Source organism: Aulonocara sp. 'chitande type north' Nkhata Bay, linkage group LG5 (assembly GCF_057382095.1).
Source record: "Aulonocara sp. 'chitande type north' Nkhata Bay isolate Kocher_YH1m ecotype deep benthic linkage group LG5, A_spYH_male_GT1.1, whole genome shotgun sequence".
Lineage (NCBI taxonomy): Eukaryota > Metazoa > Chordata > Actinopteri > Cichliformes > Cichlidae > Aulonocara > Aulonocara sp. 'chitande type north' Nkhata Bay.
Window position 1 is genome coordinate 23597416 of NC_141348.1, and position 26782 is coordinate 23624197.

A 26782-nucleotide genomic window follows, 5' to 3' on the forward strand; every position below is an offset into this window, starting at 1 on the left:
TGCCAGTGGCGGACCCCCTCAGACATCGGTGCGTTGGTGGTTCTTTGTGTCCGGGGATGGGCGTCCAGGTACACACCGGCTCACTCCTTGGCGGCCGCTTATCGGGGCCTGGAGCCTGGGGCTCGCTCGGGCCACTTCGGAGGTGGGGTGCCCCCGGCCTCTCGGCCTGGGGCTCGGTCACTCAGGCGCAGCTGGCTGCCGGCGGAGCTCACGGGCGCGTCACTGCAACTCCCCCTGGCTTCTGCTCCGCGGCTGCTGAGTGAGCCCTCATCTGGGACTCTCCTCAGCTCTTTCTGGGACAGTGGCGCAGCTGCCCCTCTGTGGGTCTTCCTTGGTCTCTTGTGTTCTGGGGGCCTCTGGATGTCTGGAGTTTTGATCGCCTCCACACCTGCTTCACGCCCTGGAGGACGGGGCTGTGGCCCCCCCACACCCTCTAGCAGATTATTACATGAAGGAACCTTTTAAAAAAAACAAAAAACAAGCGCGTCCATGCTCACAGGTGTACACACTGGTGATCACACCCACAAACTACACCCTTTTTGGCTCCTACCTCAAAGCACACTGTGTTCTGTTGATCTTATGTGCTGCACAATAATGTTTAACATTTAGTATTTACTGTCATATTCCCATATATCATTGTGATGTTGTTTATTCTATTACTCTTGTTCTCTTCTGCTTGCTTTCTTTTTTCTTTCTCAGCAGGTGATCCAGGTGATTGATATATGCATTTTTTTTTCTCTGCCCGTTCTGTTGGTTTTTGTCTTTTGCCCTTCTCCCCCGTCCCTCTTCTCAGCTGTTTCTCTTTCCCTCTTTCTTTCTCCCCTTCTTTCCCCCAGTCAAGTCTGTCCCGTATTCAGTAAGTGAAAATAAAATAAACAATAAAAGGTGAATCAAATGGACCATTACGGCAAGGCTGGGATGGTCAGTTTGGTAAAGTAAATCCGTTGGGCATCTTTCTTTGCCTTTAGACAACAATTCTGATGGCAAAAGAGCCAAACGGGACAGGCCAAAAAAAAAACAAAAAAAACAAAAAAAAAACAACACAAAAATAAAACGCAAAACAAGGCAGGGCTAGAGCCAGGAATACAAAACTAGGAGGGGGGAGACACAAGGAACAAGGGAGCACACAGCAGAGAGGGAGGGCACAACAATAAACAGAGAGAGAGTCAGACAATAAATACACACCAGATAATTAGGGAAATGAGAAACCCTGGCTGAAACTGCTCAAGGAAAACAAGAAAAAGGAAGCAATACAAAACACGTGACACAAGAGACTATCAAAATGAAACAGGAAATAACACTGAGACAGAGACTCAAAATTACAAACAATCTAATTTCTCTCTTTCTTTTTTTTTACTTCAAGCTTTGGGCTCTAAAATATATCAGCTGATCACGACACTTAAAGGTAGCAGTACAATATATATTCACTTACTTATTTTCACTTACGTGTTCAAAAAAGATTACACAACAGTTAGATCCAGTTGACACACTGGGTGTGGCTGAGCCACGGCTTAGATCAGTCATATCCAGTGTGGCAAACAAATTCTTTAATCAATGCATGTTGAACAGAACTCATGTTATGTTTGTGATTGTGGTTGTTTTGCATAATTATACCATACAAAGCTTGACAGTGAATTGAAATCTGTGTGCTGTCAGCTTAGTGACACCGAAATCAGCTGAAACATTTGATGTCACCTGGTTTGAGGAGGAGTTGGATTGATTTGCCAAACAGGTTATAAGGTACATGACTGGAATGAGTGGCATTCATACATGATTGGTGCAGGGCCATGAAAACGCAACACAGGAAGTCAGGAAAGCATTAGTAACTAAACTCTCTTGCGTTTTGTCTTAATGCAGCTGTGGAAAAATGACATCCAAGAAGAGGGTTCTCCTGAAAGTCGTCCTCCTGGGAGATTCATTGTGAGGTTTTGATATTAATGTATTTTAAATGTAATTTTAAAGTGTGTTACTTCGTCGTTGGCACGAGTTGTTGTTGTTGTGCAATAAGCTGTCGCCAGTCAGAATATTAGCTATGTATCTTGCATGTAAGACTTAGTTAATCCTATTGTTTTATGCACAATTATACCTTAGTTTCTGAAATACTGTTTAAGGGAATGTTTAAAACTACTTAATAAAGGTGGTTTAAGTGTGCATAACAACACAAAGCTGTTTATCAGATATCCACAACTGAGAGCGAAACAAACATTTTTCTTGATTGTCAGAGTTGCTTCCTCGTACCAATCACCGCTCTCTCACTCACGTGGATTATTACGTATTTGCACTGATCAAAGATGAAAATGAATTTACTGAATCTATTCTCTTATTATGGATGGATAATATTACCCTACTCTTGTTTTATTTTCCTTTACCACATGAATACAGACAATATAACCAGCTATACTGCTATACAGACCACATGTTAAAATGGTTGGTGATATGCTTGAAGCAGTCATATTTCAACCTGTCTATACTACATGCTGCTTTTATTTAAACTCAACTTGGAATAGAAATTTTAAAAAGCTTTAACCACATTCATAAATCTGTTGTGCTGCTGTTTCTTTTCTCAGTGTTGGGAAGACCTCCTTAATGAACCAGTATGCCATCAAGAAGTTTAGTAACCAGTACAAAGCCACAATAGGAGCAGACTTCATGACGAAGGAGGTGATGGTTGGAGACCAGGTTGTTGTATTGCAGGTGTGGCATAAAATGTAGATGGACTCTTTGATCATATGAGGACAAATGAAGATTTAATGTTTAAGGCTTCAAGCACAGCTTTATTGAGAAAAGACATTTCCAGGTCCTTAGTAGGACGTTGTTGTTCTGCATTATCTCTAGTCTTGGTGTCCTGGTGCTAACTGCGTTTCTCTTTCATTGCCTAGATCTGGGACACAGCTGGCCAGGAAAGGTATCAGTCTTTGAATGCTGCCTTCTATCGTGGAGCAGACTGCTGTGTGCTGGTTTTTGACTTGACAGCGCAAAAAACCTTCAAATCGCTTGACAACTGGAAGGAAGAGTTTCTGATCCAGGCCAGCCCTCGAAATCCTGAGAACTTCCCATTTGTGGTGCTAGGCAACAAGATTGACTTGGAAAACAGAGAGGTTGGTATGAGATTCCTGAGACAAAAAGGTCCGGGTTCAGTATGTTTGTTAGAAGGCTGTCTCTGCCATAGCATAGATAACTTTACTTCCCAGTACTGGTATTGAATTTCCTATCAGAAAGAATGCAGGTGCTTTCCAGCTCATGATGGTAAACGAAGTGCTCGTGTTTTAAAAGATTAGCTGATAGATGTATGTTGACTAAAATGAAGACTGATGGGAGTGTTTGTGTTTCTATTAAATTACTGCCTCAAGTGTTATTGACCGACTGTCTAAATCACACTTGATATTATTTAAAAACACTGATGAATGTACCTGAATGAGCAGACATCAGGGGACAGAAATCAACTGACCAGGTAAAACTGTATAACATAACATTTGCCTGTTTTTATATAAGAAAGCAATTAGGATGATCTTTTAGGAAATACTGCTAAATATTATAGTAAGACGGCTGGAGCAGTAAACTTTCTGTTGTGTTAGTAACAATGTGATGACTGTTTACATGCCACAGATATGACTAAGGTAAGGGAAAAGATAAAGCAGCCTCTTATGAAATCAAGGTTGATTTTGTCTCTCAAGTCTATTTATAAATGGATAAGATTTAAAGATAAACTTTCAAGACTCTCACATATTTTTTGTGAAAAAACACTATTTTTTTCTGATATGTTTCATAAATGAAAGCAGAGTAAAACCTTTTCTAGTGTCTGTCAATCAAAGCAAGGAAGGAAAGTCCAAAGCACTGAGTGCGGTAGGGTTGGAAGAGCCAGATCTTCTCATTCAATTTGATTATTTCTCTGTTAAACCTTCTCTTAGTTTTAAAATGTATGCTAAGCTGTAGGTCCATCTTGCATGCCATGTCAGCCTGAGCAGGGACAATAGAGCGAGTTCCAGCGTTGGTGGGAGTTTAAACTAAAGAAACCGAGGCTGACACAGATATTAGGTTGCAGTGATTGGAGCTGATAAGCTCTCGTTCTGCTACTGTAGGTGCACAGGTGTCTCCTGTGGAAATATTCACCCAGTTCGAGTGTTTTCTGAGAACAGAACTCAAACCTTTTTCACTGAATTCAAGTGCATAGAGGTTTCGCTGCACTGGCCTCAGCATGTGTGAGCCATAATGCTGCAGTGTGAATTTACAGATAAGTCCCCGGAAGCTTGTTCTGCCTTTTCTGCTGAGTACGGTCTGGTTTATAAAAAGCTCAGACACCATCCTTCTGCCTGACGCCTACTGATGGTGTTTTAGAAGTCTCAGATAAACAGCTGGTCAAAGCTACGATCATTTTACCAGAGAGAAGAGAAACTTGAACTGCTGGTGCTCTGCATCTAACGCTACTGACGTGTGATGTTTATTTGGCTGCCACTTTGGATGTGTGACAATAATTGTGACTACATAATGTCAAGGGTCAAGATTTCAACATCCTAGTCACACAGCCCTAAAGACTGGTTAGTGACCCTCTGGCAACTTCTGGTCCTGAGGGCTACATGTACATCCTTCAGGACATGGAGCTACATGTGTATCCGCTGACCAAAAACCTCCTTGAAATTGTTTCAGTTGCTAACAGATTGCAAATACTAGGAAGCTCTCCAAAGGACAACAAAAAACTGGAAATGGGCATGGCAACATGTTGGTTAAACTTTAGTGAATACAAAGGACCTATAGAAATTCTGCATCTTTAAACTAAGATAAAAGCCCAAAGATAAACAATACAGCTGGTTTGTGGAGATTACTGCACAAAGTTTTTGTGGGATAGGAACCTCCCATCACATGGTGCCTCTTGCTGTTTGCAGTCTTGCGTCACAAATCCAGTCAGTGTATATTGGTTTTTCAGCTGCTGCTGAAGAAAAAGCTCAGGGAGCTCTTTACTCATACTCTCTGGAGAGGAGGGTGTGTTTGATCATTTTACATCTCTCATTCTTTTGTATAGTAATCAACTGCTAAGTTTTATTTTGTTTATTTATTTTGTTTTTATTTTGATAGCAGTTTGTCCATCTTTTAGTTTAATTAACAATTAAAAGAAAATATATTTCTGCTCTTAAAAGTGCCTCCTTCACTATTTTTCTGCCTCAACACTTCTTCTTGCTTTTTCCGTGTCCGCTGGACGTCTCAGGGGACATAACAGATGTGTGAGAAAGGAGAAATTACAATACTGAGCAGAGGGAGTAAAGGCTATGGCTATTGGCTAAAGGCTATTGTATGGGATAAATAAAGATGTTTGTTTCTTGCTATTTGTACATAGCTTAATAAACTAGTGTTTTAAACATAGCTGATGTCCATAAAGTGTCACAAAGTAATCTCAAAGTTTAGAAATTTGTCAGTCTATTGGTAGACAAATTGTCTATAAAGGCAGATAGTTTAGCACTTAGGCTAACTGACCTAGTTGTGGGCCCACAACTAAAGATAAGAAGATAAGAATAGTGAGTGATGTAGTTTCTATCTGTACTTTTGACTTAAACATTGGATCATACTTTATGATCAGTTAATACAGAAAACGGAGCATTTACAAAGTGTCCACACTGTTCTGACAAATCTGCAGCAACCGTGTGATTGTGTCAAATCAGAATGAGCCAGAATCTCGGAGGAATATTTCCAGCACTTTGTTGTTATAAAGAGATAAGGCAGTTCTGAAAGCAAACAGGGGTCCAGCCTGACACCATCCAGTGAGTATAATTTAGATGATTATTAATGATATTGTATATCCACAGGTGACCACCAAAAGGGCTCAAGCCTGGTGCCAAAGTAAGAACAACATCCCCTACTTTGAGACCAGTGCGAAAGACGCCACAAATCTAGAACAGGCATTCCAGACAATTGCAAGTAACACACTCAAACAGGTGAGTTACAGTTTTATGGAATTAGGGGAAAAAATGTTGGTTTTGGAATATATTGTGGCATTGTGTGACCATTGACTTTTCAAAACTCTGTTGGCTTTTTTTTTCAGGTCTCACAGGGGACAGAGGTGGAGTTGTATCATGACTTCCCAGAGCCCATAGTATTTGGAGAGAATGATGAATCTAAGTCTTCAGCAAAAAGATGCAGCTGCTAAGGGAAAACTTTAACCATCTTCTCTCTTAACTTTTTGGAAACACACTGTCACCTTGGTTACATCACCTCCAGGGAATGGAAACAGCCTACTGTTCTCCCTCCTCCATGCCATTGTTTATTCCCTCAACACTACCCTTCACACAATGTGCTGCACATGGAAGGGCCCCCTCTATCTTTATAGACAAATTAATACACATTTCTAGCATCTCTCGCAGGAATCTTGGGGTAACCTTTGACCGATTTTTCACTTTGAATGCTTGCATTAAATCTCTGGTTCATCTTTGCTTCTATCACTTTAAATCGATTAAGAAATTGAGTTAAACTCCACTGTGTCATGCTCTGAACTGGACTGAATATTTTTCATGTCTTTACTTCATTGGGTTTAAGTTGCTCATTTGTTTTGATGGTTATTATCTTAACAAGACTTCCTTGGAACTTTGAAGCTTGCACGACTGACAAACTCTTGTAAATACTCACATATCACACTGTTGCTAATTCAGCTGAACTGACTCCCGATGAACTTCCATGTACATTTTAAGATTTTTATTTTATTTGATTCGTTTTGATTTATTTTGATAATAAACAAGCATCAGTGTACATCAGTGAACTTTTGCATCCATATATCTCCAGCATGTCCCAGAGGTCATGTGATCAGGGCTTGCTGGCTCTGCAGCATACAAAGATAGAGATAGAGTACAAAAGACATCTCTCCCTCTGAGCCTGAGATCTGTGGACTTGGTGGATTAGTTTTTAAAACTTAGATTTATAAACTTGTTTTGGAGTAATTTTTTTGCTCTCATGTTTTAGTATTTTGTTGTTAAAATTTTTGATATTTATCTTAAAAGATCCTATGTACATTTTTTTTTTTTTTGCTATATTTTAAACATGGTCTTTAACGCTATTTAGCATTGTTTTAACATGGGAGACTGTCAGGTTTGACTTGCTTTACAAGACACCATCTAGTGGCTATTAGAGGAACTGCAATTTTGGCACTTCTGCTTTAGCTAGAGGTGTTTAGCGTTCATCCTTCCACAAAAACCACTACTACTCTTCCTGCTTAAACTTTTTTTTGATAACTCAAAATACAATTTTGCCACACTTTTTCGTATATCACTTAAACGTATATCACGTATCATATTAAAACGTGATGATCATGATCTTATCATTAATGATCATGCTGTGAGTGGTTCTATTTGTTGACTCCCACATTAAGGGTGGTGGGACTGGATATCGGGGCCTTTCTATCACCGTGTTAACAAAAGTAATATAGTCAGTCCAGTGACACACTGATACATATATTTTCATGCTTTTTATTTCAGTGTAGTCATAATACTCCTGAACTCAAACTCTTTCATTTGCCGGTGAATAATAGGAATTTGCACTATTAATGACTGTTTTTGAGCCTCCTTGACCTTAGGATGGATTTTAATGTAATGTACTTGCATTTGGAGTTTTTCTACTGACCACTCAGAGCACTTTAGACTAAAAGTCACATTTTAACCAAACATTTCTGCAGTGTTTTATTCTATACAATTCAAGCACTTCTCACATCCACAGCCACTTTAGAATCACCAACTAACCTAAAAAGCATGTCTTTGGACTGTGGGAGGAAGCCGGTACAGGCACAGTGAGCACATGCAAACTCCACACAAGTAATATTGCCACCACCTGTGAATTGTGATGGATAGTGAGATGGATGAGCTACTACGTCACTTACGTTCTCGCTTTTTAGTGGCAGATGTGGCCACTTGGGATAAATTCACTTCTGGCAAAAGACCCAATTCACACACCTACGGTCATTTTAGAGTTGAACATTAGCCTAATCCCACACATGTCTTTGGACTGTATGCAGTTACCTGGAAAGAATACTGAAACTCAACAGAGAAAGGCTCTAGGCCCTTCTTGTTATGAGGCAACAGTGCTAATCACTGCATCACCAAGCCTGTGAAGATGAATTTTCTGTCTCTATTTAGCTCAGTGACAGATTGGTAACCTGTCCCTCCTGCCACCATGAATTGGATAATCAGATGAAATTGGATGGATGGGTGCAAAACACTAAAAAGTTAGAAAAATAGCAATAGCTATTCCTCCTAACTTTATAGAAAAAATGGAAATCACCCAGAATAACTGCTAACATGTTGGAATGGCCTTATACAACAGAACAATGCATCCTGTTGCAGACAGGCCTCGCTCACATAAAAGCATTTCTTTTTATCCATGTTCAAAATAAGCATAGGGCTTACTAAAGTGTGTGTCACTGAGCAGTACCATGCAGTACTGTGTATTACCAGAACTCTCAAACTCTGAAAAAATAGAATTGGAAAGGAATCAAATGAGCATCTGGTATTCTTGTTCTGCTTTCCAGGCAAAGCAAGAATACCGGAAAAAGCAGTAATAGCCGCAGGCTCTTCAGGCGTTACTGACAACTGCAAAAGCTGCATTCCAGTTAGGTAAGCAATTATAGCTGCTTTACTGGAATGACTTACCATTTAAGGAAACTAAAATACTAGCTGGGATTAAATTCTAATTTGTCAAAGGTTTGACAGCGTTTCTAGTAGATAATGGCAGATGGTGTGAGCATAAATTGAGGCAATTTAGGATTTGAACAAACAGCTTGTAGTACAAGGGGTCAGACAGAGAACCGGAAGGGGCATGTATGGAGGTGTGGTCCCACTCCTGAAGATATATCATCTCCATTTCCATTTCACATTACGGTGCATTATAATGTTGGTAGACGTTAATTAGCTACAACAGACACTCACTTTGCTTTCCTTTTTAACGTAATAGTTTCGATATACATGAAAACCTGAAAGGTGTGGTTTGTTGTGTTAACTAATTATCGTGGAATGTTCAGATTTGCAAATTGATGATGATTACTCTCAAGTCATGACAAACAGCTCATGATACACTTCTACATAAGTAATGCTACACTTCCTTTATAAATTATAAGTATTATTATCGATACTGGTATCAGCCATACTGGCCCTGTATTTGCTTGGTTACAGATCGACAGTATCATCACAGCGGCGGCAGCAGCGGATAATTTCCGGAATATTCACAGAAGAGACTCCGTTAGTGCAGCTACTTCCGCCTTTAGCCGCCTCTCCTGACACTGAGAAATGGTAAGAGAAATTAGACATATGTGCTTATGAAACGACATAGCTGAATAGTCGTACATATTTGGCGTTGTGGGTTTTGGGTTTGTAGCCGTTCGTTAACGGAAAATGCACCCATAAACGGATTTTGTTACTCCCCATTTGTGACACTTAGAGTAGCTAGGTGACCGGGATTGCTAACAGGCTAATTTTAGCCAGCTAGTTTTCTTGCTAAAAGAAAAGGCAGATTGCTGTTTGGTTATAGCTCATGCTGATGGTGTGAACAGATAGGTCCTTACTCTGTAGTAATATTAATTGTTAAATAGCGTACAGTGCTGTCTGCGGTGTTGAAAAGGGAGGGTTGCATCTGGCGAGCTGGTTGTCACAGCTGACCCGATGTTATGTTTGATAAGGAGAGATTTAGGGTGGAGGTGCTGCACCCTCTGGCGCTTATGTAAAAAAAAAAAATTCTATTGCTAAGCCATGTTGCATATTTGAATAAAAGCTTTTAACATTTTTATTTGTCTTACTGACTTTTGTAGGGCATGTGGCAACACTCACCGAACACTTTTTAGGCACACTTTGCTAGTACGTTTTGCTTCAGGTGTGCCTTGAATGTTAATAGCACAGATTGAACAAGGTGCATTCATCACAGATTTTGGGCCATTTTGGCACGATGGCATCACACAGTTGCTGCAGGTTTGTTGATTGCATGTTCTTGATCCAAGCCTTCTATTACACCGCATCAGAAAGGTGCTCTACTGGATTCATATCTGATCTCTCATCATGTTCACAAAACCAGTTTGAGATGTTTTGAGCTAGGAAACATGGTGTCTTATCCTGCTCGAAGCAGTCATCAGAAGATGGGTACATTGTATACAACAATACCTGGGTACTCTCTGTGGGATTTAAATGGTGCTCAGTTGGTGACAAGAGAATATTCTCATGCCATCACGCCACCAATGACACCAGGCTGGATGGATCCATGCTCTCATGTAGTTTACCTCAAATGTTGATGTTACCATCTGACTGTTGAAACTGTCAGCAGCAATTGAGACTGATCAGACCGGTAAAGCTTTTCCAGTCTACCGTTGTCCAATTTTGGAGAAGGTTTTTTGTTTTGTTTCTTTTTTTTGTTTTGTTTTTTTAGTTGTTGCCTTCCTATTAGCTTGAAGCACTGTGGCCAGTCACCTGACCTGTGGCATCAGCAAAGCATTTTCACCCAGAGAACTGCGGCTCACTGTATATTTCTTTTCCTTTTTTTTTTTTTTTTTTTTTTTTGGACCATTTTCTGTAAACCCTAGAGATGGATGTGTGGGGAAATCAGTCAGTCAGCAGTTTCTGAAATACTCACTTAAAACCTCCTTTCTTCCCCACTCAGATGCTCAGTTTGAACTTGAGCAAATTGCTCGACCAGGTCCACATGACTAAATGCACTGAGTTGCTGCCATGGGACTTGCTAATTAAATATTTCCATTAACAAGGAGCTAAACAGGTGTACCTAATAAAGTGACCAATGAGTGTATGCTGCATTGTGATATTGATGACTTTGATTTATGGATGTGATCAGAGGATAAAGTGAACAAAGTCATTACCATTTTTTGGCAGTTAAAAAATATACAATATAAAATAAAATAAAAACATGTTTGATGAGGATCCCTTAAGTGTCATCAAACAATATGTATCTCATTATGGGCTAACTCGCCAACTGAAAATCCTACTTTGGTTTTCAACTGGGTTTAGATCTGGTGAGTGCAAATGCCATAACATATGACTCACATCATTTTTAATACTGAGCAAACAATTCAGCCCTTTCATGCTCTTTGGATGGAGCCACAGTCATCCCCGAAAACCCCGACCATGTTAGGAATGTTTTCTTGGTGTACACATACATATGGTTAAAGATGACTCGCTTGACCACATCCATTCTAATCTCTCACAATTTATTTCTAATAAGGGGTGAAATTCTCATTAACCCTACTATAACATCTGTCTGTCACATCACATTGTCATCCCCAACAGGAAGTTGCTAAATTGCAGTTGCTGACAACTTCCTTTTGGGGATGTTTTTACAGTAGATTTAAATAAATCTCCTGTCGTCCATGTGCCAAAAATGAATCAGTGTCACTCAGAGCTACCTGCGTTACAACAGCTGCATGTATTATGTTGGTTTCCCCCTTATTGATTGAGATTTTATATATCTTCTACACCAGCATCAGTAGTGGGTTTCTTGGTGGTTTCTTTCTCCTGTTATGGATACCTTTATCTTGGTGTTAATGACAGGACTGTATTTTGACTTGACATACCTTTTGAACATAAGCAAGTATTGCAAGCAGGAGAAATTGTATGAAACACTCATGACCTCTCATTGTCCAGTCACACTTGGCTGTACCTGGGAATAGACAGACATGGTTAAGAAAATATTCTCTTGTTTTTTTTTTTTTCTTCGATTTTCACTCTCAGACAGCAACGTTGCGCCCGTATCTCAACGCTGTGCGTGCCACACTGCAGGCCGCCCTCTGCCTGGAGAATTTCTCCTCACAAGTGGTGGAGAGACACAACAAGCCAGAAGTGGAAGTGAGGTGAGCCTAGCAACAGCGTAAAACTTGAAGGAGTTTAACATCACAATGCCTACGGATCTATAGTGTTTATAGTCTGCGTGTGTGTTTCTCTGGTTCTTTTTAGGAGCAGTAAAGAGTTGCTCCTCCAGCCTGTAATCATCAGCCGTAATGACAAGGAGAAGGTTTTGATCGAAGGCTCCATCAACTCTGTCAGAGTCAGCATCGCTGTCAAGCAGGTGAGTGCAGACCCTGACTTAGACCAGATGTTAGTAATTAACACACTCATGTAAACGTCACAGCTGTTTGTAATTCCCATTATTATTTTTCATTAATTAACTAATTTGTTCTAGGCCGATGAGATTGAGAAGATTCTGTGCCACAAGTTCATGCGCTTCATGATGATGAGAGCAGAGAACTTCTTCATCCTGAGGAGGAAACCAGTGGAGGTAAGTGGCCTTGGAAAATGCATCAGTCACACTTAGATGGTTCCTATTAGAGGTGTTGGGCATTTTGTTGCCATTGACAATAATTATAATATTTAAAAAATGAAAAAAACTGTTTTAAATTCTGCAGCTTTCTACACATATTTTATTATAATTCATTTGCCAAAAGAAACCAAAGACAACATCAAATTTAACCCGCATCGTTATTATTGTTATTATTACTAATAATGATATTATCATCAGTACATACAGTACATCAGTATTGTTTAGTCAGAGGATTTTAGTCAGTTGGTAGGTGGTTGCTGGGCAACATGGTGCCATTATGTCATTCATAATTTTGTGTATATAAATGAGATGTTAGTATTGTGAAATTAAACTGATGCAATGCCTATAACATGTTATAGGTGCATAAATGCCACAAATGGGTCATTTAGCACATGATAAATGTGCAAAAATACAGAAAATCGTATGATAGGTCATTGCACAGACTGTCCTGTAATTATGAAAGATAATGTTTTCTTAATTTACTGTGAGCTTTCCTGTCATTTAATTGTTTATCTTTTCGTTAAGTATTTTTATGTAGTATGTAAGGGGTGGGCAGTGTTCAAGAGGAAAATTAAAAATAAAAACTTTTATGAACCTTCAACATTATTAAACACAAAAACTTTATATAGTTATGTAGGTAGCGACATGTTCTTAAAAGTTGTTTTAGGTTAAAATAGCAGCTGCCCTTTTACCTCCAGTGTTTTCCACAAATAAAAGATAAAGTTTAGTTGCAAATAACAAGCTCATTGATTCAAGTATTGAGAGTTATATTACTTTTTGAACTCAACAGCATTCAGTTCAAGTGAATGTGGTGATGAGATCACCGTTAACATTACTGTTCTCTTTAATTTCACAGGGCTATGACATCAGCTTTCTCATCACCAATTTCCACACAGAACAGATGTACAAGCACAAGCTAGTGGACTTTGTCATTCATTTCATGGAGGAAATTGACAAGGAGATTAGTGAAATGAAGCTGTCTGTCAACGCCAGGGCTCGCATCGTCGCTGAGGAGTTCCTCAAAAATGTGAGTTTCAGTAATTCTTTCACGTGCAAAACTTTAAATAAAGATGACCAAGAGTTAAAATATGATTTTCATTGCTTTTTGTTCTTCTGTTGCAGTTCTGAGACCGAAGAAACTCGGAAAAATGCATTCCTTTTGCAATCTTGGCCGTCACTGTGGAGCGTTCACATCAGAGGAGACAAACTATGATCAGCCAATAAAAGCTGAGCTACATAAGACGTACAGTAATGATGTACAGGCCAATGAGCTTTTAGCCTTTAAACTTTAATTCCCTCTGTGCTCAGAAATGTTGGTGGTTGTACATAATGAAGATTTACGTGTGAAACATTCATTTCTGCCTTGAACATAACGAGTCAGGGCAGGTCCTTAAAAAGAGTTATCAATATTCATGAGCACAGGCTAATATGGATCTTTTTTTTTTCCAGATAATTTAATTTTTTTAAATATATAGACAATATATATATATACTATATGCATATTAATTTCCTGTTTTGTTACAACAGACTTCAACCCATGAATGCAATCAATTGGATAATGATTCTTGCTGTAGTTCACAAGTACACAGACGAGTCTGTCGTCGATGAAACAAGAATACATTTGCTGGCAATGAAGACGAATAAAAAACCCAGTCTGCTTTGTATTTTCTGTGATTTCTGTTCAGTCTTTAAACACAACTCCAGTTTTCTTTACAAGAAACATTCAAATTTATTGAGGTCTAACAGCTGGAAACACAAAAGGCATTTTGGGTTATTTTTCCCCCCAGTATAGTAATATAAGCCATTACCCCACAAAAAGTATAATACACATGTTTTTACACACAAATTTAACAAACATGCACCTACAGTTTTCACAGTTTTATGTTATAATCTTTTTCATTTGTGAAGGTTGGAGTGATTTAAAATGCTTTATGTAACAGCCTTTGAACGTTTAGTCTTATATACAAAGCTATTTGTATATAAGATTACAACAATGGAAGCGCTTCATTTCGTATTTTTAGCATATCAGCTTACGTTTTTGAGAAAACACGCTGCATGCATTTAATATCTCAACCCCCCCATAATGTTTTTTCAGGAGGGGGGGGGGGTTGCTCGCTGTTAAATCTCTGGAATGATTTCATTTATAACACAGCGCGGTCACGGCACGTTTTTCCATTTAGTTAAAAAAAAAAAAAAAAAGAAACGTTAACAGCCAAGAAAAGGAAAACACTTAAGAAGCAATTTGTGATTAGTGTCCTCGATCTTTTTCTGGTGTTTTTTTTCCTTCTCTTTCTTCATATAAAAACACCTTCAGAAACGAACAACAGGCCCATATGGCAGTATACAATGCCCACTATACAGTAAATATTAATATAATCATGGAGACAATGATTAAAGTTAATATTTTTGCACCTTTAACAAGGTCCACATATAAAACAAAAATCACATCTGCCTTTTGTTGCCCCCCAAAGAGAGTCAAGCTCTTTGCGATTAAAATAAATGTATAAAATGGAGGACATTTAAAGAAAGTGCTTTACAGTGAGAGTGTAAAAAGATGTCTCTGAGACAGGCAAAAAGCTGCCTCATTCAGCAGCTGAGCAGCACCGTGAAGGCTGTTCAGAAATCCTAAAAAAAAACAGTCAGATGAGGTCTCGGCTGGAACAGGAAGTGGAGGAGGTTAGAAGTGAGCAGGGACTGTCTGCAGAGCGTCTTCAGTGCTGCGCTGCACATTCACATTCTGGAAGAGGGACGAGAGGAAAAAACTGAGTTACATTTAGTTTTACATTAATTCACCTGTTCATTAATTACCTGATTTCCATATTCAGTATAAGAATGAGCCATTGTCTCATGAGGTGGTACTAGCAGACCTTGTGAGTGCAGCTACAGTGATTCTTAATGATGACATTAAAGAAAAAGAAAAAAAAAATCTGTTTAAACTGTTGATTTCAAATAATTAAAACATATTCCAGAGGCCTTTAGCGGTACGAAAGTCAAACAGATTTTTAATGTGTGTTAAAAGGGCATTACAGAAGCTAGCATTTAATTTTCAAGTATTGATACACAGCTTAATTATTGATAACTTATTCCGTTTCACACTCGAGCACGACTGATGTCAGATTTGTTAATACTGATATTTGGTTATTTAAAAACCTAATATTCATGTACACTGACAGATACTTTTGTAATGTGTAGTTATTTATTCAGCCCGGCTACTCAGATCCGCTGGTTGTTATTTGTGGCCTTCCAAATGTGTGTTGCTAACTGGGAAGCTGCAGAGTGCCCTCTGGTGGAGAAACCATGCATAAATTATACCACAGCAACACTCAATTTTAATTTTTCAGCTGTTATAAACATCAGTGTTAACACATCGCCAAACGGCTAATATCAGCCGCTGATCAGACATCTACCCACACCCCACTGACATGTATGACTTGAAGTCAGTTTTCTGCGTTAAGTGTAATCACTTTGTGTAATTTAGCTTTGACAAAATAAACACTTTGACCAAAATAGTGTGAGAAACAAACATATTTATTTTTATCTAGATTTTTATGTGTACAATGTGCAAGACTCAACACAGTTGAGAAGAAATGATGTTACATTCAATTACCGTAATTGTCGGGCTATAAGCCGCTACTTTTTGCACAAGCTTTGAACCCTGCGGCTTTTAGTCAGGTGCGGCTTTTCTATAGATTGTCCATGATTTTTGTGATATCGTAAGACGATTTGTTTTGTTTGTTCCGCTGTTGTACGGCACTACGTTGCCTGGCGGAAGGATCGGGGTTCAAGAGTGGTATGTTGGTCACATGTCCATCCGCCAGGCAACATAGTGCCGTACAAGTAGCGCGAAAAACAAACTTCAAAGTAGCGCTACGCGTTCAGCGGGAGTCGTGGATGACGAGCGGCGATAAACTTGCGAAAAGCAAGTTGTGCTCAACTCCACCGGTGGATTCTGACAGCGTGGAAAAGTGTGAAAACATCCACGATCACCAACGGATTTCGAAGGGCTGGACTGCTGCATGATGAAGAGGAGGACACCGCCACGGCCCTTCAGAGGGTGTTCAACTCTGACACTGACAATGACAATGAGGATTTCTTTGGTTTTGAAAGTGACAACGAAGGAAAGAAGCTGAGAGTGGATGACGAAGCCATCCTGATCCTGTTCGTATCCGACACTGGAGAAGAGGACTTTGGTGGTTTTAGAGCGCAGGAAGATGGTGGTGAATGACTGACTTTTCTTCTTGTTAAAGCCGTGTCACTGCACCTGAGCCTAAAAGGTAGTCCGAATCTATTTTTCTGGTGTGCTGTAGGTTATTGTTATGTAATACATTTGTTACTCATTTATGAAGCACAGCACATGTGCAAATATGTACCCATAACTTGTTTTTCAAAATATTAATAAAAGGGGTGTGTCTCCAAACAGCCATCTCTTTCCTGACAATTCCCTTTGTGCATATTCTCTTACATATGATAAGTCAATATTGAAACACCTGCGGCTTTTGGTCAGGTGCGGCTAATGTATGTACAAAACAGGATTTTCCCCTGATTTTAGCTTGTGCGGCTAATATTCAGGTGCGCTTTGTAGTCCGGGAAATACGGTAAATCAGTCTTTTTGTATCCAGCAGCAAGTTAACATTAATGCTGATTTTTTGTAAAACAACTTATTGGTTCTATTGGAGGTTTGACATGTTCACTTTGGTAGCACAGACACAAAGCCTAGATCGCAATAGTGAAACTGAATCATTTTAGAAACAGCAACAATGTTGAGATTTAAAGCAACAGTCTCCATCACATAGTTAAGAAAACAAGCTACATTATGCATAAAATACACGTCTATAAATAATGAATGTAAATACAAATCAGCCACAATCAGAAATAAATTAATTTTTTTGAAATGCCATTAAAACAACTTAAAAACACTGAAGGAGTGCCCCTGTTATTTTTCCTCATTGTGTTCACACATATGCTACATATTTAAACTTAAGACAATAACACAGGATGGGTCGACTTCAGTCAGTGAGACCACTGCAGTAAACAGAATCAATGCTGAGGTGTACGAGTTCACTTGTGTTCAGTAAAATTACACATCAACCAGAACTGAAAACATTATGTGCTGAGAAAGTAGATTTAAAACAAAGTTTAAAATGTACTTCACAGCATAAAACGTGCAATTTCTGTTCTTTTTTTTTTTTTGACTAGCATACATATACCCTTTACTCACTCTGACAATATCAACCACCTGCCTAACTCCAAGCACAACGTCTCACACAACCACAATCTAACACAAAGCTATTGGTACATGTTCATGAGCGCACACATTTAGTTATCCTAAAACAGCCATCTGAGCATGCAGCTCTTACTCAGATGGCAAACCTGAGGAAAAAATCAAAGTCATAGCTGATGAGAAAAGAGGTAGAAATGTCAATAATAAGCGACTTCACAGTTGTTTTGATTGCTGTCAGGGATCACTGGAGGATGGACAGTGAACGTGTGACTGAAAGTTTACAATCGCTGTGCGAAGAAGAAACAGACGGATTAGTACTGACTGCTAGGCCTGCTCAGGAGTGAGAGCTACAGTAAATGTTGGAATAGGTGTTGTGCCTCTTGAGAGACCAAAGGTCTGTAATATGAAACAGGACTGGTTAACCCTTGTTTTCTCTACTACGAAGGTGGTTCACTTCTTATCGGAATACATCCTCCTGAGAACCGAGGAAAAATTCCTCTTCCCACTGAAGTTTTGGAGCTAAAAGCAGAGATATCAATGGAAAGCCCAGGATGTCCTCTGTTTAGTACGTCAGGATTAGGGATGGGTATCGAAAACCGGTTCTTGTTGAGAACCGGTTCCCACTGTTTCAATTCCTTGGAATTGTTTGCCATTTTTGAAAACGATTCCCTTATCGATTCCAGTCGCCCCGAATGATGTCACCACGTTGCGGAGCGTCATTTACCTGGCAGGAAACACAGCACCCAAGCGGCTCAAACGCTCAAAAGTTTGGTTATAACTTTACGAGAACGGATGACAACAGGGCAACTTGCAATACTTGCAAAGTAGATACTTCATTTAAGGGAGGAAACACTACGAATATGCAAAAGCATTTGCTCACAAAACACACGATAACCTTAAGTGAATGTCGTGTTTTTAAATTGCGCTCCACACTCGTGAATCTCAACCCAGCAGCAGCGGTAACGTTTGTACGTCCTCTCCCGTTAATGCGGCAGGTAAATAATCAACTAACAGTGCATATTATGTTAGTGCGATCTGCCTTATTACAAAACTTGCCATTACTGTGCATTTAGGTGACCATGATGAGAGAGACAGACCGAGTCTGGCTGGCGCTCGCTGGCAGTTGTCGCTGCAGTCTACCGGTAGCGTCTCCTTTCAGGCCAGGATAGACGAACGTCACAGAGCAGTGACTAAGTTTGTGGTAAAAGGCTTGAACCCATTTGCCACAGCAGATGCCCCCGATTTTTGGTAAGTGAATGTGTTTAATTGTAGGCAGGAACATTCTTATATTATATTCTTATTATATTATATTATATTCTTGTGTAATTGCTACAGAAGAATATTTATTTTATTATTTTACATTTACAATTTTTTTCCTGGGGACCCTGTGACACCCCATTGAAGAGCCGTAGGCTGTGGATCTCTTAAGATCTCACTGTTGGGTTTGTAAGGCCATGTTACTTCTAAATTTCTATCTTGTTCAAAGAGAAGATGTAAAACAAAGTTCTAAGCTAATCGACCTTAGTGTTCTCCTTTTTTAAAAAGAATCGATAAAGAATCGAATCGTTAAACAGAATCGAAAATGGAATCGGAATCGTGAAAATCTTATCAATACCCATCCCTAGTCAGGATTTATTAGCATAGCTCAAATAAATCAAAAGATATAGACCAAAAACAAACATCCTTTACAGAGGACATAAATGAATAGGCTTGTTCTCAGCAGGATATCGCCACGGTAACCTGTGCTCTGAGATTAGATATCAGCAGATACAAAATTACAGCCAACTGACAGATCAATTCTCTGGATTCTCCATTCAGATCCCTCAGACCCCTGTTTGTACTGTGAAATGAGCATCAGCAATACATACAGACACAAATTTATTCTAAACCCTAAAACCTTATACTGAATCTGCACACAGACTAAGCCAAACTTTAAATTCTGTTTTTATATGAATTCTTTTCTCTAAAGAGTGTGAAACACCACTGAGTCCGCAGCTTAGAGAATCTAAACATTTGTAATAATGTTGCCTGAGTATCATTTGTTTCATTGAATATTATTTGTTGTCGTGGTTCCTATGTATACAGTGTGAGGGAGCCTCCTGACTGAGTTGTGGGTCACAGGGTAAAAATGCAGTGAGGTCAAAGGTCTGAGTGCTGCTGGTGACACCTACCTCTGGTCTGTCTCTTTGTGTGTTTACAGCATCCACGCTTAAACAGAAAGACTCCACTTCACATCCTGCATAAGAGCAAACAGTAGTTACTTATAATACAGAAATGTTCCTTTTTAAATATACTAAATAAATATAATATTATGTTCACGCCCACTGGCAAGCCATTTTTAATATCTTAGGTGTTTTATTTTGATAAACATTTTCACAATATTTATCTTAAAGTTTACATCTAACTGCTTTTGATACAAGTTAATACAAGCTGAAATTTTGTTTCCACTGATACAACAAGAATAGAATTTAAGGACTCATGCATAACTGTGAATGTGTTAGAAGCTTTTTAATTTACAGAACTTACCGTAAGCCACTGGTGTCAACTTCAGTACTGTGTGCAAAGGGCACTTAAGATAAGGCAACTCATCTGTGGTGACAGAAAGTTATAGTAAGTTTCAGGTTCAGACTTTAAAAAGCATACTCTGATGGTAAAGTAAAAAAAACTTCAAACTACCTACTTTGAGTCCTTCTTACCTGCAGTCTTGTCCAGGAAATATGCAAGAACACAGCGCAAGACTGCCTGGTGACAAATCACCAAAACGTTCTCCTGTCTCTCCAACTCCATGATCACAGGCTCCAGCCGCTGAACCAGGTCTTCATATGACTGAATGAGGTTCGCAGATCAGTCACACTCTCAACTGTTTTTAAAACTCAAACAACCAAAAAACAACTAAAAAAATCCTTAAAAAATAAGTTTTATGCTCACCTCTCCTTTCGGATAGCGGTACCGGTATTTGTCTTGGTCTCTCAGGGCAAACTCCAGAGGGTAACGCTCTTGGATTTCCTCGTACATCATCTCCTCACACACGCCCTGTGGAAAGAGAGGAGGAAACATGTTCAGCATTTACGCAAATGTTTCCACAGAGGCTTTTGCACAGAAGTAAGGAAAACTTGAAGTGGACATACAGCGTCGATTTCATTGAGAGATTTCCACTGTTCGTACGACACTCCAAGGATCTCCGCGGTCTGGATTGTCCTCTTCATCTGGCTCGTCCACACTTTAAGATTTTTGATGTTTTGCTCCTGGAGGAAATTCCTCAGACGTTTGGCAAACTGGACAGCAAGAGAGCACCACAGAAGGATGCATTAGATCAACTCGGTGATTTGAAACATATGTGCTGCCATATTTTCTCTACATGCACAGACACTGACCTCTTTTCCTCTGTCAGACAAGCCCGAGTCTCCTCCGATGCGTCCTTTGATGTTGAGGTCGCTCTCACCGTGGCGACAGAGGTAGATGGAGCGCGGTGTGATGTGGATGTTCATCAAGTAGTAGACAATTCGGCTTTGGACGTGGTCAACGACACGGTTCACCAGGTAACGACGGCCCACGTCCATTATCTTTATGTAGGACAGATCCCTGAAACGAGACGCTCTGTTAATCACCTGTGAGCTTGAACTGATTTCATCCACTCTACTGATGGGTCACACTGTGAGAGGGTAGGGCTATCCTAAAATTTGACCCTCTCATGTAACTGCAGCCATGACCTAACTAGCAGATGTGCAGCTGATAAAGACAGAAACCCGCTCCATTGTGAAAAGAAGCAAAACAAGCCCAGATACAAGATGGAGGTAAAATGTGCAAAATGCAAAAAAATTAAATAACTCTAGCTCCATTTGTTTTCATGACTGAAAGGAGAACTGCATCCCTGTTTCAGAGCCTACTGTTCAACATCTACATACATCAAACCTAATGTTTAACTCATGTTGCAAGAAATCCAGCTGAAAATCCAGCGCTTTCATGTTTTGTATGTCGTCACCTGTCGAGAACCTCATCCAGAGGCTGGTAGGATGACTCATAACACTTTATTCTCTTCATGAAGTCCTTGATGGCCTCATCTGAGTTGCAGTCAATGTAGTCTGGGTTTCCCAGCTTAACTTGCTACAAAGAGGAAACACAAGGAGAGGATTTGAGCAGACGAAACAAGGAAGGGGAAGTTTGCTGCCTCATGCTGACTCTCTCTGTCTTGGTCTGCAACCTCAGTGAAGTCCTTCGTAATTAGTTTAAAGTCTAAGCTTGGTTCAAGACTCATTCGCAACAACTAAACAACCATTCAGGCGAGCATCCTTGTTTTCTGAGTCCCATCCACACCTCGATCATGATGTGTGTTTTCAAAAACACCAAGACAGCAGCACTCTAAAAAGCTCAACACGAAGCTTCAAAACTGGACTTCACTAACCAACTGGTGATGCTACAGCAGCTACATCCATCTTTCATATAAAGTCTATGTCTGCAACTCAGTTCTGATGAACTTTAAAGCTAAATTTTCTCTTGATTTTTATTTTGGACTCAGCAGCCAATGTTTGGGGAAGTATATCAGAAATTTTAAAAGTCCTGTTTTGATTCTACTGGATTCAATGAAAGGAGACAAAGCTTACCACTATATTTTGGGCAATGACCTCTGGGTCTTCACACACAGACTCCACGAAAAATACCTGAAATGACAAGAAAATACAGCTAACTTTGAGGTCGCCAATCCAAATTTTAAAAAAAAGAAAAAGAGAGTACCATCTTGCTTTAAACATACCTTGTATCCATTCTGCTCAGCAAACATGATGATGGTCCTTCTTCTGTCTCTTGTTGTATTAGTGGCATCAAAGACCTGAAACAACATGGAAAAACAAGCGTTATGCAGCCGTTCTATATGCTTCTGTGTTCTAGGATTACAGCAGACGTCAGGGACAGAATCAAGGACTCACCGCAACCTGTCCTCCTTCGACGCTCAGGTACTGCCGTACATCATTAAGAGCTGACAAAGCGCACTGACTGTGGAAAGACACGAGAGATTTTTACATTTCAGATTTGTACTGGGATTATTCTAGGTCTTTGTTGCATTCTTTTTTACATCGTGAAAGAAAAATGTATTATTTTATACATGAAACCAAGCTGTAGCGGTTAATCCATGTGCCAACAATAGCTGAAAGCTACCAGGTTTTCAATCTGACCGATCAACCCAGCAGGTAATTTCACAGCTGAGCTCTCCTCTCTTCAACACATGGGTGAAGTCTGGTGGAATGGTTGGAATGAAACTTTGCATGACATCCAGAAAACCATGTGCAGACTCACCGTCTGATTTTTAGGCCTTCTTCATTGTCTGGACGGAAAAACTCAAAGGATTTGTAGATTTTCAGGCACTCCCTCCGGTACTGGCCAACATTGAACTCTGTTGAGAGACGGCTGTCATGTTTACACAGAGCAATGTTGGTTGTCACTTTATGCATGATTTTAAGGAAGTGGCTCCTACCTTTCGTTGGCACGCCTATCCAGTTTAAGTAGCGTGTGAGCTTCTTTGAAATGTAGGTTTTCCCTCGGGCTGGAAGTCCAACTGTCACAATGAGGGTCGGGCAGTTTGTCATGCACACTGACAGAGACGGAGAGACAAAAGAACCTAAATTTGAAAGCTTTTCACGTATTTAATTTGGTGATCAACAATAATTCACACCAATTAGTCTAGAGGGCTTTTTTGGAGAAAAAAACCCCCCTTTTTGTAACAGTTATATGCACTGCTACAGAATAAAGATGAGGTAAAACAATGAAACTGCTTAAAAATGCAAGCCACGTGCTTCAGACTAAAATCCTTCATGTGCATTTTATATTCGCTGGGCTCTATGAGAGCTGGGGGCCAGCTCCGACATGTCTGAGACAGGCCGAGATCAAGAAAAAATGACAATTAAAAGTGCAGCTAAAAACAAGGCTGTGAGGAGCACATAAATTCAGACAGCAGAACAGAAGCCTACATGTTTCCTTAATAGCTAACCAGCAGCACATGCTGATTAATTAGGTGGGAAAATGCCAGGTTTGTGCTCTGCAGTCGCAACAACTCAGACTTGGCTGAAATTCAGCTGGACCACCACAAAGGTCTGCTTGTTACAGCCCCAAACAAGTGTTTAAATTAAAGACTTAAACTAGCAATTTCCGTTTTTCTTCTGTTACTAATTACTTTTTTGCTGTTATTTGTTTGTATAGTAAAAAAAAAACAAAAAACAAACCTGCTTATGCAAAAAAATAAACATCCATAGGAATATCTTTAAGTACTGAGACAGTCCCACACATCAAATACATTTGAGATAAGGAAATTTAGACTGATGTCTAAGGAGACTCATGCAGCATAATATTATTACATGGTCACTGATGTGTGTTATGCCAAAACGGGACTGGACTAGCTATAGCTTTTTTAACTAAAACTAAAAACAGCTCTGGGGAAGGCAGACAATGACTCAGCAAAAAAAAAAAAAATTTAAAAAAAAAGAAAAGAAAAGTGAGAGAGAAAATCAGACACAAAACCAAGCACCCGGGTCACATTACAACCGCGGTAAAGTGAGCCGTCATTTGTGAGCCGCGGTCAAGCCAGCCGCCTCCTATCCGCCGCATAAATTTCCTTGCGCTTTTACACCAGTCTTTACGGTAGCGCCTTTTCGCTTTATGTGCCGATTGAAAGCCTATACCCGCGCACACGTGCACGCGCGCGAACAGTCGCGCGCGCATGCGCGCGCACAAATTACAATGTAACGGCCCGATACAGTCAATACAATTATGGAAATGTCAGAAATTCATTAAAAATCATCCTGAGTAGTTGATGTACAACTTTCAACACATCCCCCCTCTGGGACACCTACTGTACCTGTGTGCCAAGTTTCATCCAGATTTACTGTAGAATTCCTCAGAAATTAAAGGGTACTTTATTCAATTCAATACAGTCAATACAATAGAATTATGTCAATTTTCAAAAATTCATGAAAAATCATCCTGAGTAGTTGATGTACAACTTTCAACACATCCCCCCTCTGGGACACCTACTGTACCTGTGTGCCAGGTTTCAGCCAGATTTACTGTAGAATTCCTCAGAAATTAAAGGGTACTTTATTCAATTCAATACAGTCAATACAATAGAATTATGTCAATTTTCAAAAATTCATGAAAAATCATCCTGAGTAGTTGATGTACAACTTTCAACACATCCCCCCTCTGGGACACCTACTGTACCTGTGTGCCAGGTTTCAGCCCGATTTACTGTAGAATTCCTCAGAAATTAAAGGGTACTTGTATCCAATGCAGTCGGCCAATACAGTAGAATTATGTCAATTTTCAAAAATTCATTAAAAATCATCCTGAGTAGTTGATGTCCAACTTTCAACACATCCCTCCTCTGGGACACCTACTGTACCTGTGTGCCAAGTTTCATCCAAATTTACTGTAGAATTCCTCAGAAATTAATGGAAACATTTATTCAATCTAATACAGCCAATACACTACAATTGTGTCAATTTTCAAAAATTCATGAAAAATCATCCTGAGTAGTTGATGTACAACTTTCAACACATCCCCCCTCTGGGACACCTACTGTACCTGTGTGCCAGGTTTCAGCCAGATTTACTGTAGAATTCCTCAGAAATTAAAGGGTACTTGTATCCAATGCAGTCAGCCAATACAATTTAGTTATGTCAATTTTCAAAAATTCATGAAAAATCATCCTGAGTAGTTGATGTACAACTTTCAACACATCCCCCCTCTGGGACACCTACTGTACCTGTGTGCCAGGTTTCAGCCCGATTTACTGTAGAATTCCTCAGAAATTAAAGGGTACTTGTATTCAATGCAGTCGGCCAATACACTACAATTATGTCAATTTTCAAAAATTCATGAAAAATCATCCTGAGTAGTTGATGTACAACTTTCAACACATCCCCCCCTCTGGGACACCTACTGTACCTGTGTGCCAGGTTTCAGCCAGATTTACTGTAGAATTCCTCAGAAATTAAAGGGTACTTGTATCCAATGCAGTCAGCCAATACAATTTAATTATGTCAATTTTCAAAAATTCATGAAAAATCATCCTGAGTAGTTGATGTACAACTTTCAACACATCCCCCCTCTGGGACACCTACTGTACCTGTGTGCCAAGTTTCATCCAGATTTACTGTAGAATTCCTCAGAAATTAAAGGGTACTTGTATTCAATGCAGTCGGCCAATACACTACAATTATGTCAATTTTCAAAAATTCATGAAAAATCATCCTGAGTAGTTGATGTACAACTTTCAACACATCCCCCCTCTGGGACACCTACTGTACCTGTGTGCCAGGTTTCAGCCCGATTTACTGTAGAATTCCTCAGAAATTAAAGGGTACTTGTATTCAATGCAGTCGGCCAATACACTACAATTATGTCAATTTTCAAAAATTCATGAAAAATCATCCTGAGTAGTTGATGTACAACTTTCAACACATCCCCCCTCTGGGACACCTACTGTACCTGTGTGCCAGGTTTCAGCCAGATTTACTGTAGAATTCCTCAGAAATTAAAGGGTACTTGTATCCAATGCAGTCAGCCAATACAATTTAATTATGTCAATTTTCAAAAATTCATGAAAAATCATCCTGAGTAGTTGATGTACAACTTTCAACACATCCCCCCTCTGGGACACCTACTGTACCTGTGTGCCAAGTTTCATCCAGATTTACTGTAGAATTCCTCAGAAATTAAAGGGTACTTGTATTCAATGCAGTCGGCCAATACAATTTAATTATGTCAATTTTCAAAAATTCATGAAAAATCATCCTGAGTAGTTGAGGTCCAACTTTCAACACATCCCTCCTCCGGGAAACCTGCTGTACGTCTGGGCCAAGTTTCAGCCAGATTTACTGTAATATTCTTCAGAAATTGCAGGGAACTTATGTTCAGTGCAAGAAAGGCTGAAAGACGACCACCACTGAACAAGACACACAAGCTGAAACGTCAAGACTGGGCCAAGAAATATCTCAAGACTGATTTTTCTAAGGTTTTATGGACTGATGAAATGAGAGTGAGTCTTGATGGGCCAGATGGATGGGCCCGTGGCTGGATTGGTAAAGGGCAGATAGCTCCAGTCTGACTCAGACGCCAGCAAGGTGGAGGTGGAGTACTGGTTTGGGCTGGTATCATTAAAGATGAGCTTGTGGGGCCTTTTCGGGTTGAGGATGGAGTCAAGCTCAACTCCCAGTCCTACTGCCAGTTTCTGGAAGACACCTTCTTCAAGCAGTGGTACAGGAAGAAGTCTGCATCCTTCAAGAAAAACATGAT

General features: G+C 39.7%; 3 protein-coding genes across 11 annotated transcripts in view; 2 read left to right on the forward strand and 1 right to left on the reverse strand.

Annotated features, from left to right (window-relative positions):
- Positions 1-1191: 1191 nt before the first annotated feature.
- LOC147330602 (ras-related protein rab7-like) lies at positions 1192-7598 on the forward strand. Of its 2 annotated transcripts, XM_086292298.1 has the most exons (7): positions 1192-1405; positions 1657-1740; positions 1858-1920; positions 2568-2694; positions 2880-3098; positions 5796-5924; positions 6032-7598. In XM_086292298.1, the coding sequence occupies exons 3-7, from the start codon at positions 1868-1870 to the stop codon at positions 6134-6136; spliced, it is 633 nt and encodes a 210-aa protein (XP_086148424.1). In that variant the 5' UTR covers positions 1192-1405; positions 1657-1740; positions 1858-1867; the 3' UTR covers positions 6137-7598. The 2 variants fall into 2 exon arrangements, with proteins under 2 accessions (XP_086148424.1, XP_086148423.1); XM_086292297.1 differs by lacking the exons at positions 1192-1405; positions 1657-1740 and having other exon boundaries at positions 1783-1920; positions 6032-7596.
- A 1397-nt stretch (positions 7599-8995) lies between these two features.
- On the forward strand, positions 8996-13943 carry arpc4 (actin related protein 2/3 complex, subunit 4). Its single transcript, XM_086292317.1, has 6 exons — positions 8996-9257; positions 11694-11812; positions 11916-12027; positions 12142-12237; positions 13136-13306; positions 13402-13943. Exons 1-6 carry the CDS (start codon positions 9255-9257, stop codon positions 13405-13407), a joined length of 507 nt encoding a protein of 168 aa, XP_086148443.1. The 5' UTR covers positions 8996-9254; the 3' UTR covers positions 13408-13943.
- Positions 13715-26782, reverse strand: part of LOC147330604 (6-phosphofructo-2-kinase/fructose-2,6-bisphosphatase 4-like) — a 39842-nt gene continuing 26774 nt past the window's right edge. For 4 of the 8 annotated variants that reach the window (XM_086292310.1, XM_086292312.1, XM_086292307.1 and 1 more), the window contains 12 exons: positions 22968-23084; positions 22790-22886; positions 22423-22489; positions 22251-22325; positions 22102-22158; positions 21483-21604; positions 20875-21082; positions 20629-20775; positions 20429-20533; positions 20197-20326; positions 20027-20089; positions 15023-19736 (listed from right to left, as the gene is read on the reverse strand). In XM_086292310.1, the coding sequence (XP_086148436.1) occupies positions 19555-19736; positions 20027-20089; positions 20197-20326; positions 20429-20533; positions 20629-20775; positions 20875-21082; positions 21483-21604; positions 22102-22158; positions 22251-22325; positions 22423-22489; positions 22790-22886; positions 22968-23084 (1370 nt within the window). In that variant the 3' untranslated portion in view covers positions 15023-19554. The other 4 variants (XM_086292311.1, XM_086292313.1, XM_086292308.1 and 1 more) reach the window with 2 other exon arrangements.

Bases quoted from the DNA above. Each gene is read 5' to 3' on its own strand.
- LOC147330602 (XM_086292298.1), top strand. From the start codon at position 1,868: ATGACATCCAAGAAGAGGGTTCTCCTGAAAGTCGTCCTCCTGGGAGAT. The intron at 1,921-2,567 runs GTGAGGTTTTGA...TTCTTTTCTCAG, and splicing joins GTCCTCCTGGGAGATTCATT to TGTTGGGAAGACCTCCTTAA. The intron at 2,695-2,879 runs GTGTGGCATAAA...TTCATTGCCTAG, and splicing joins ACCAGGTTGTTGTATTGCAG to ATCTGGGACACAGCTGGCCA.
- arpc4 (XM_086292317.1), top strand. The intron at 11,813-11,915 runs GTGAGCCTAGCA...GGTTCTTTTTAG, and splicing joins AAGCCAGAAGTGGAAGTGAG to GAGCAGTAAAGAGTTGCTCC. The intron at 12,238-13,135 runs GTAAGTGGCCTT...TTAATTTCACAG, and splicing joins TGAGGAGGAAACCAGTGGAG to GGCTATGACATCAGCTTTCT.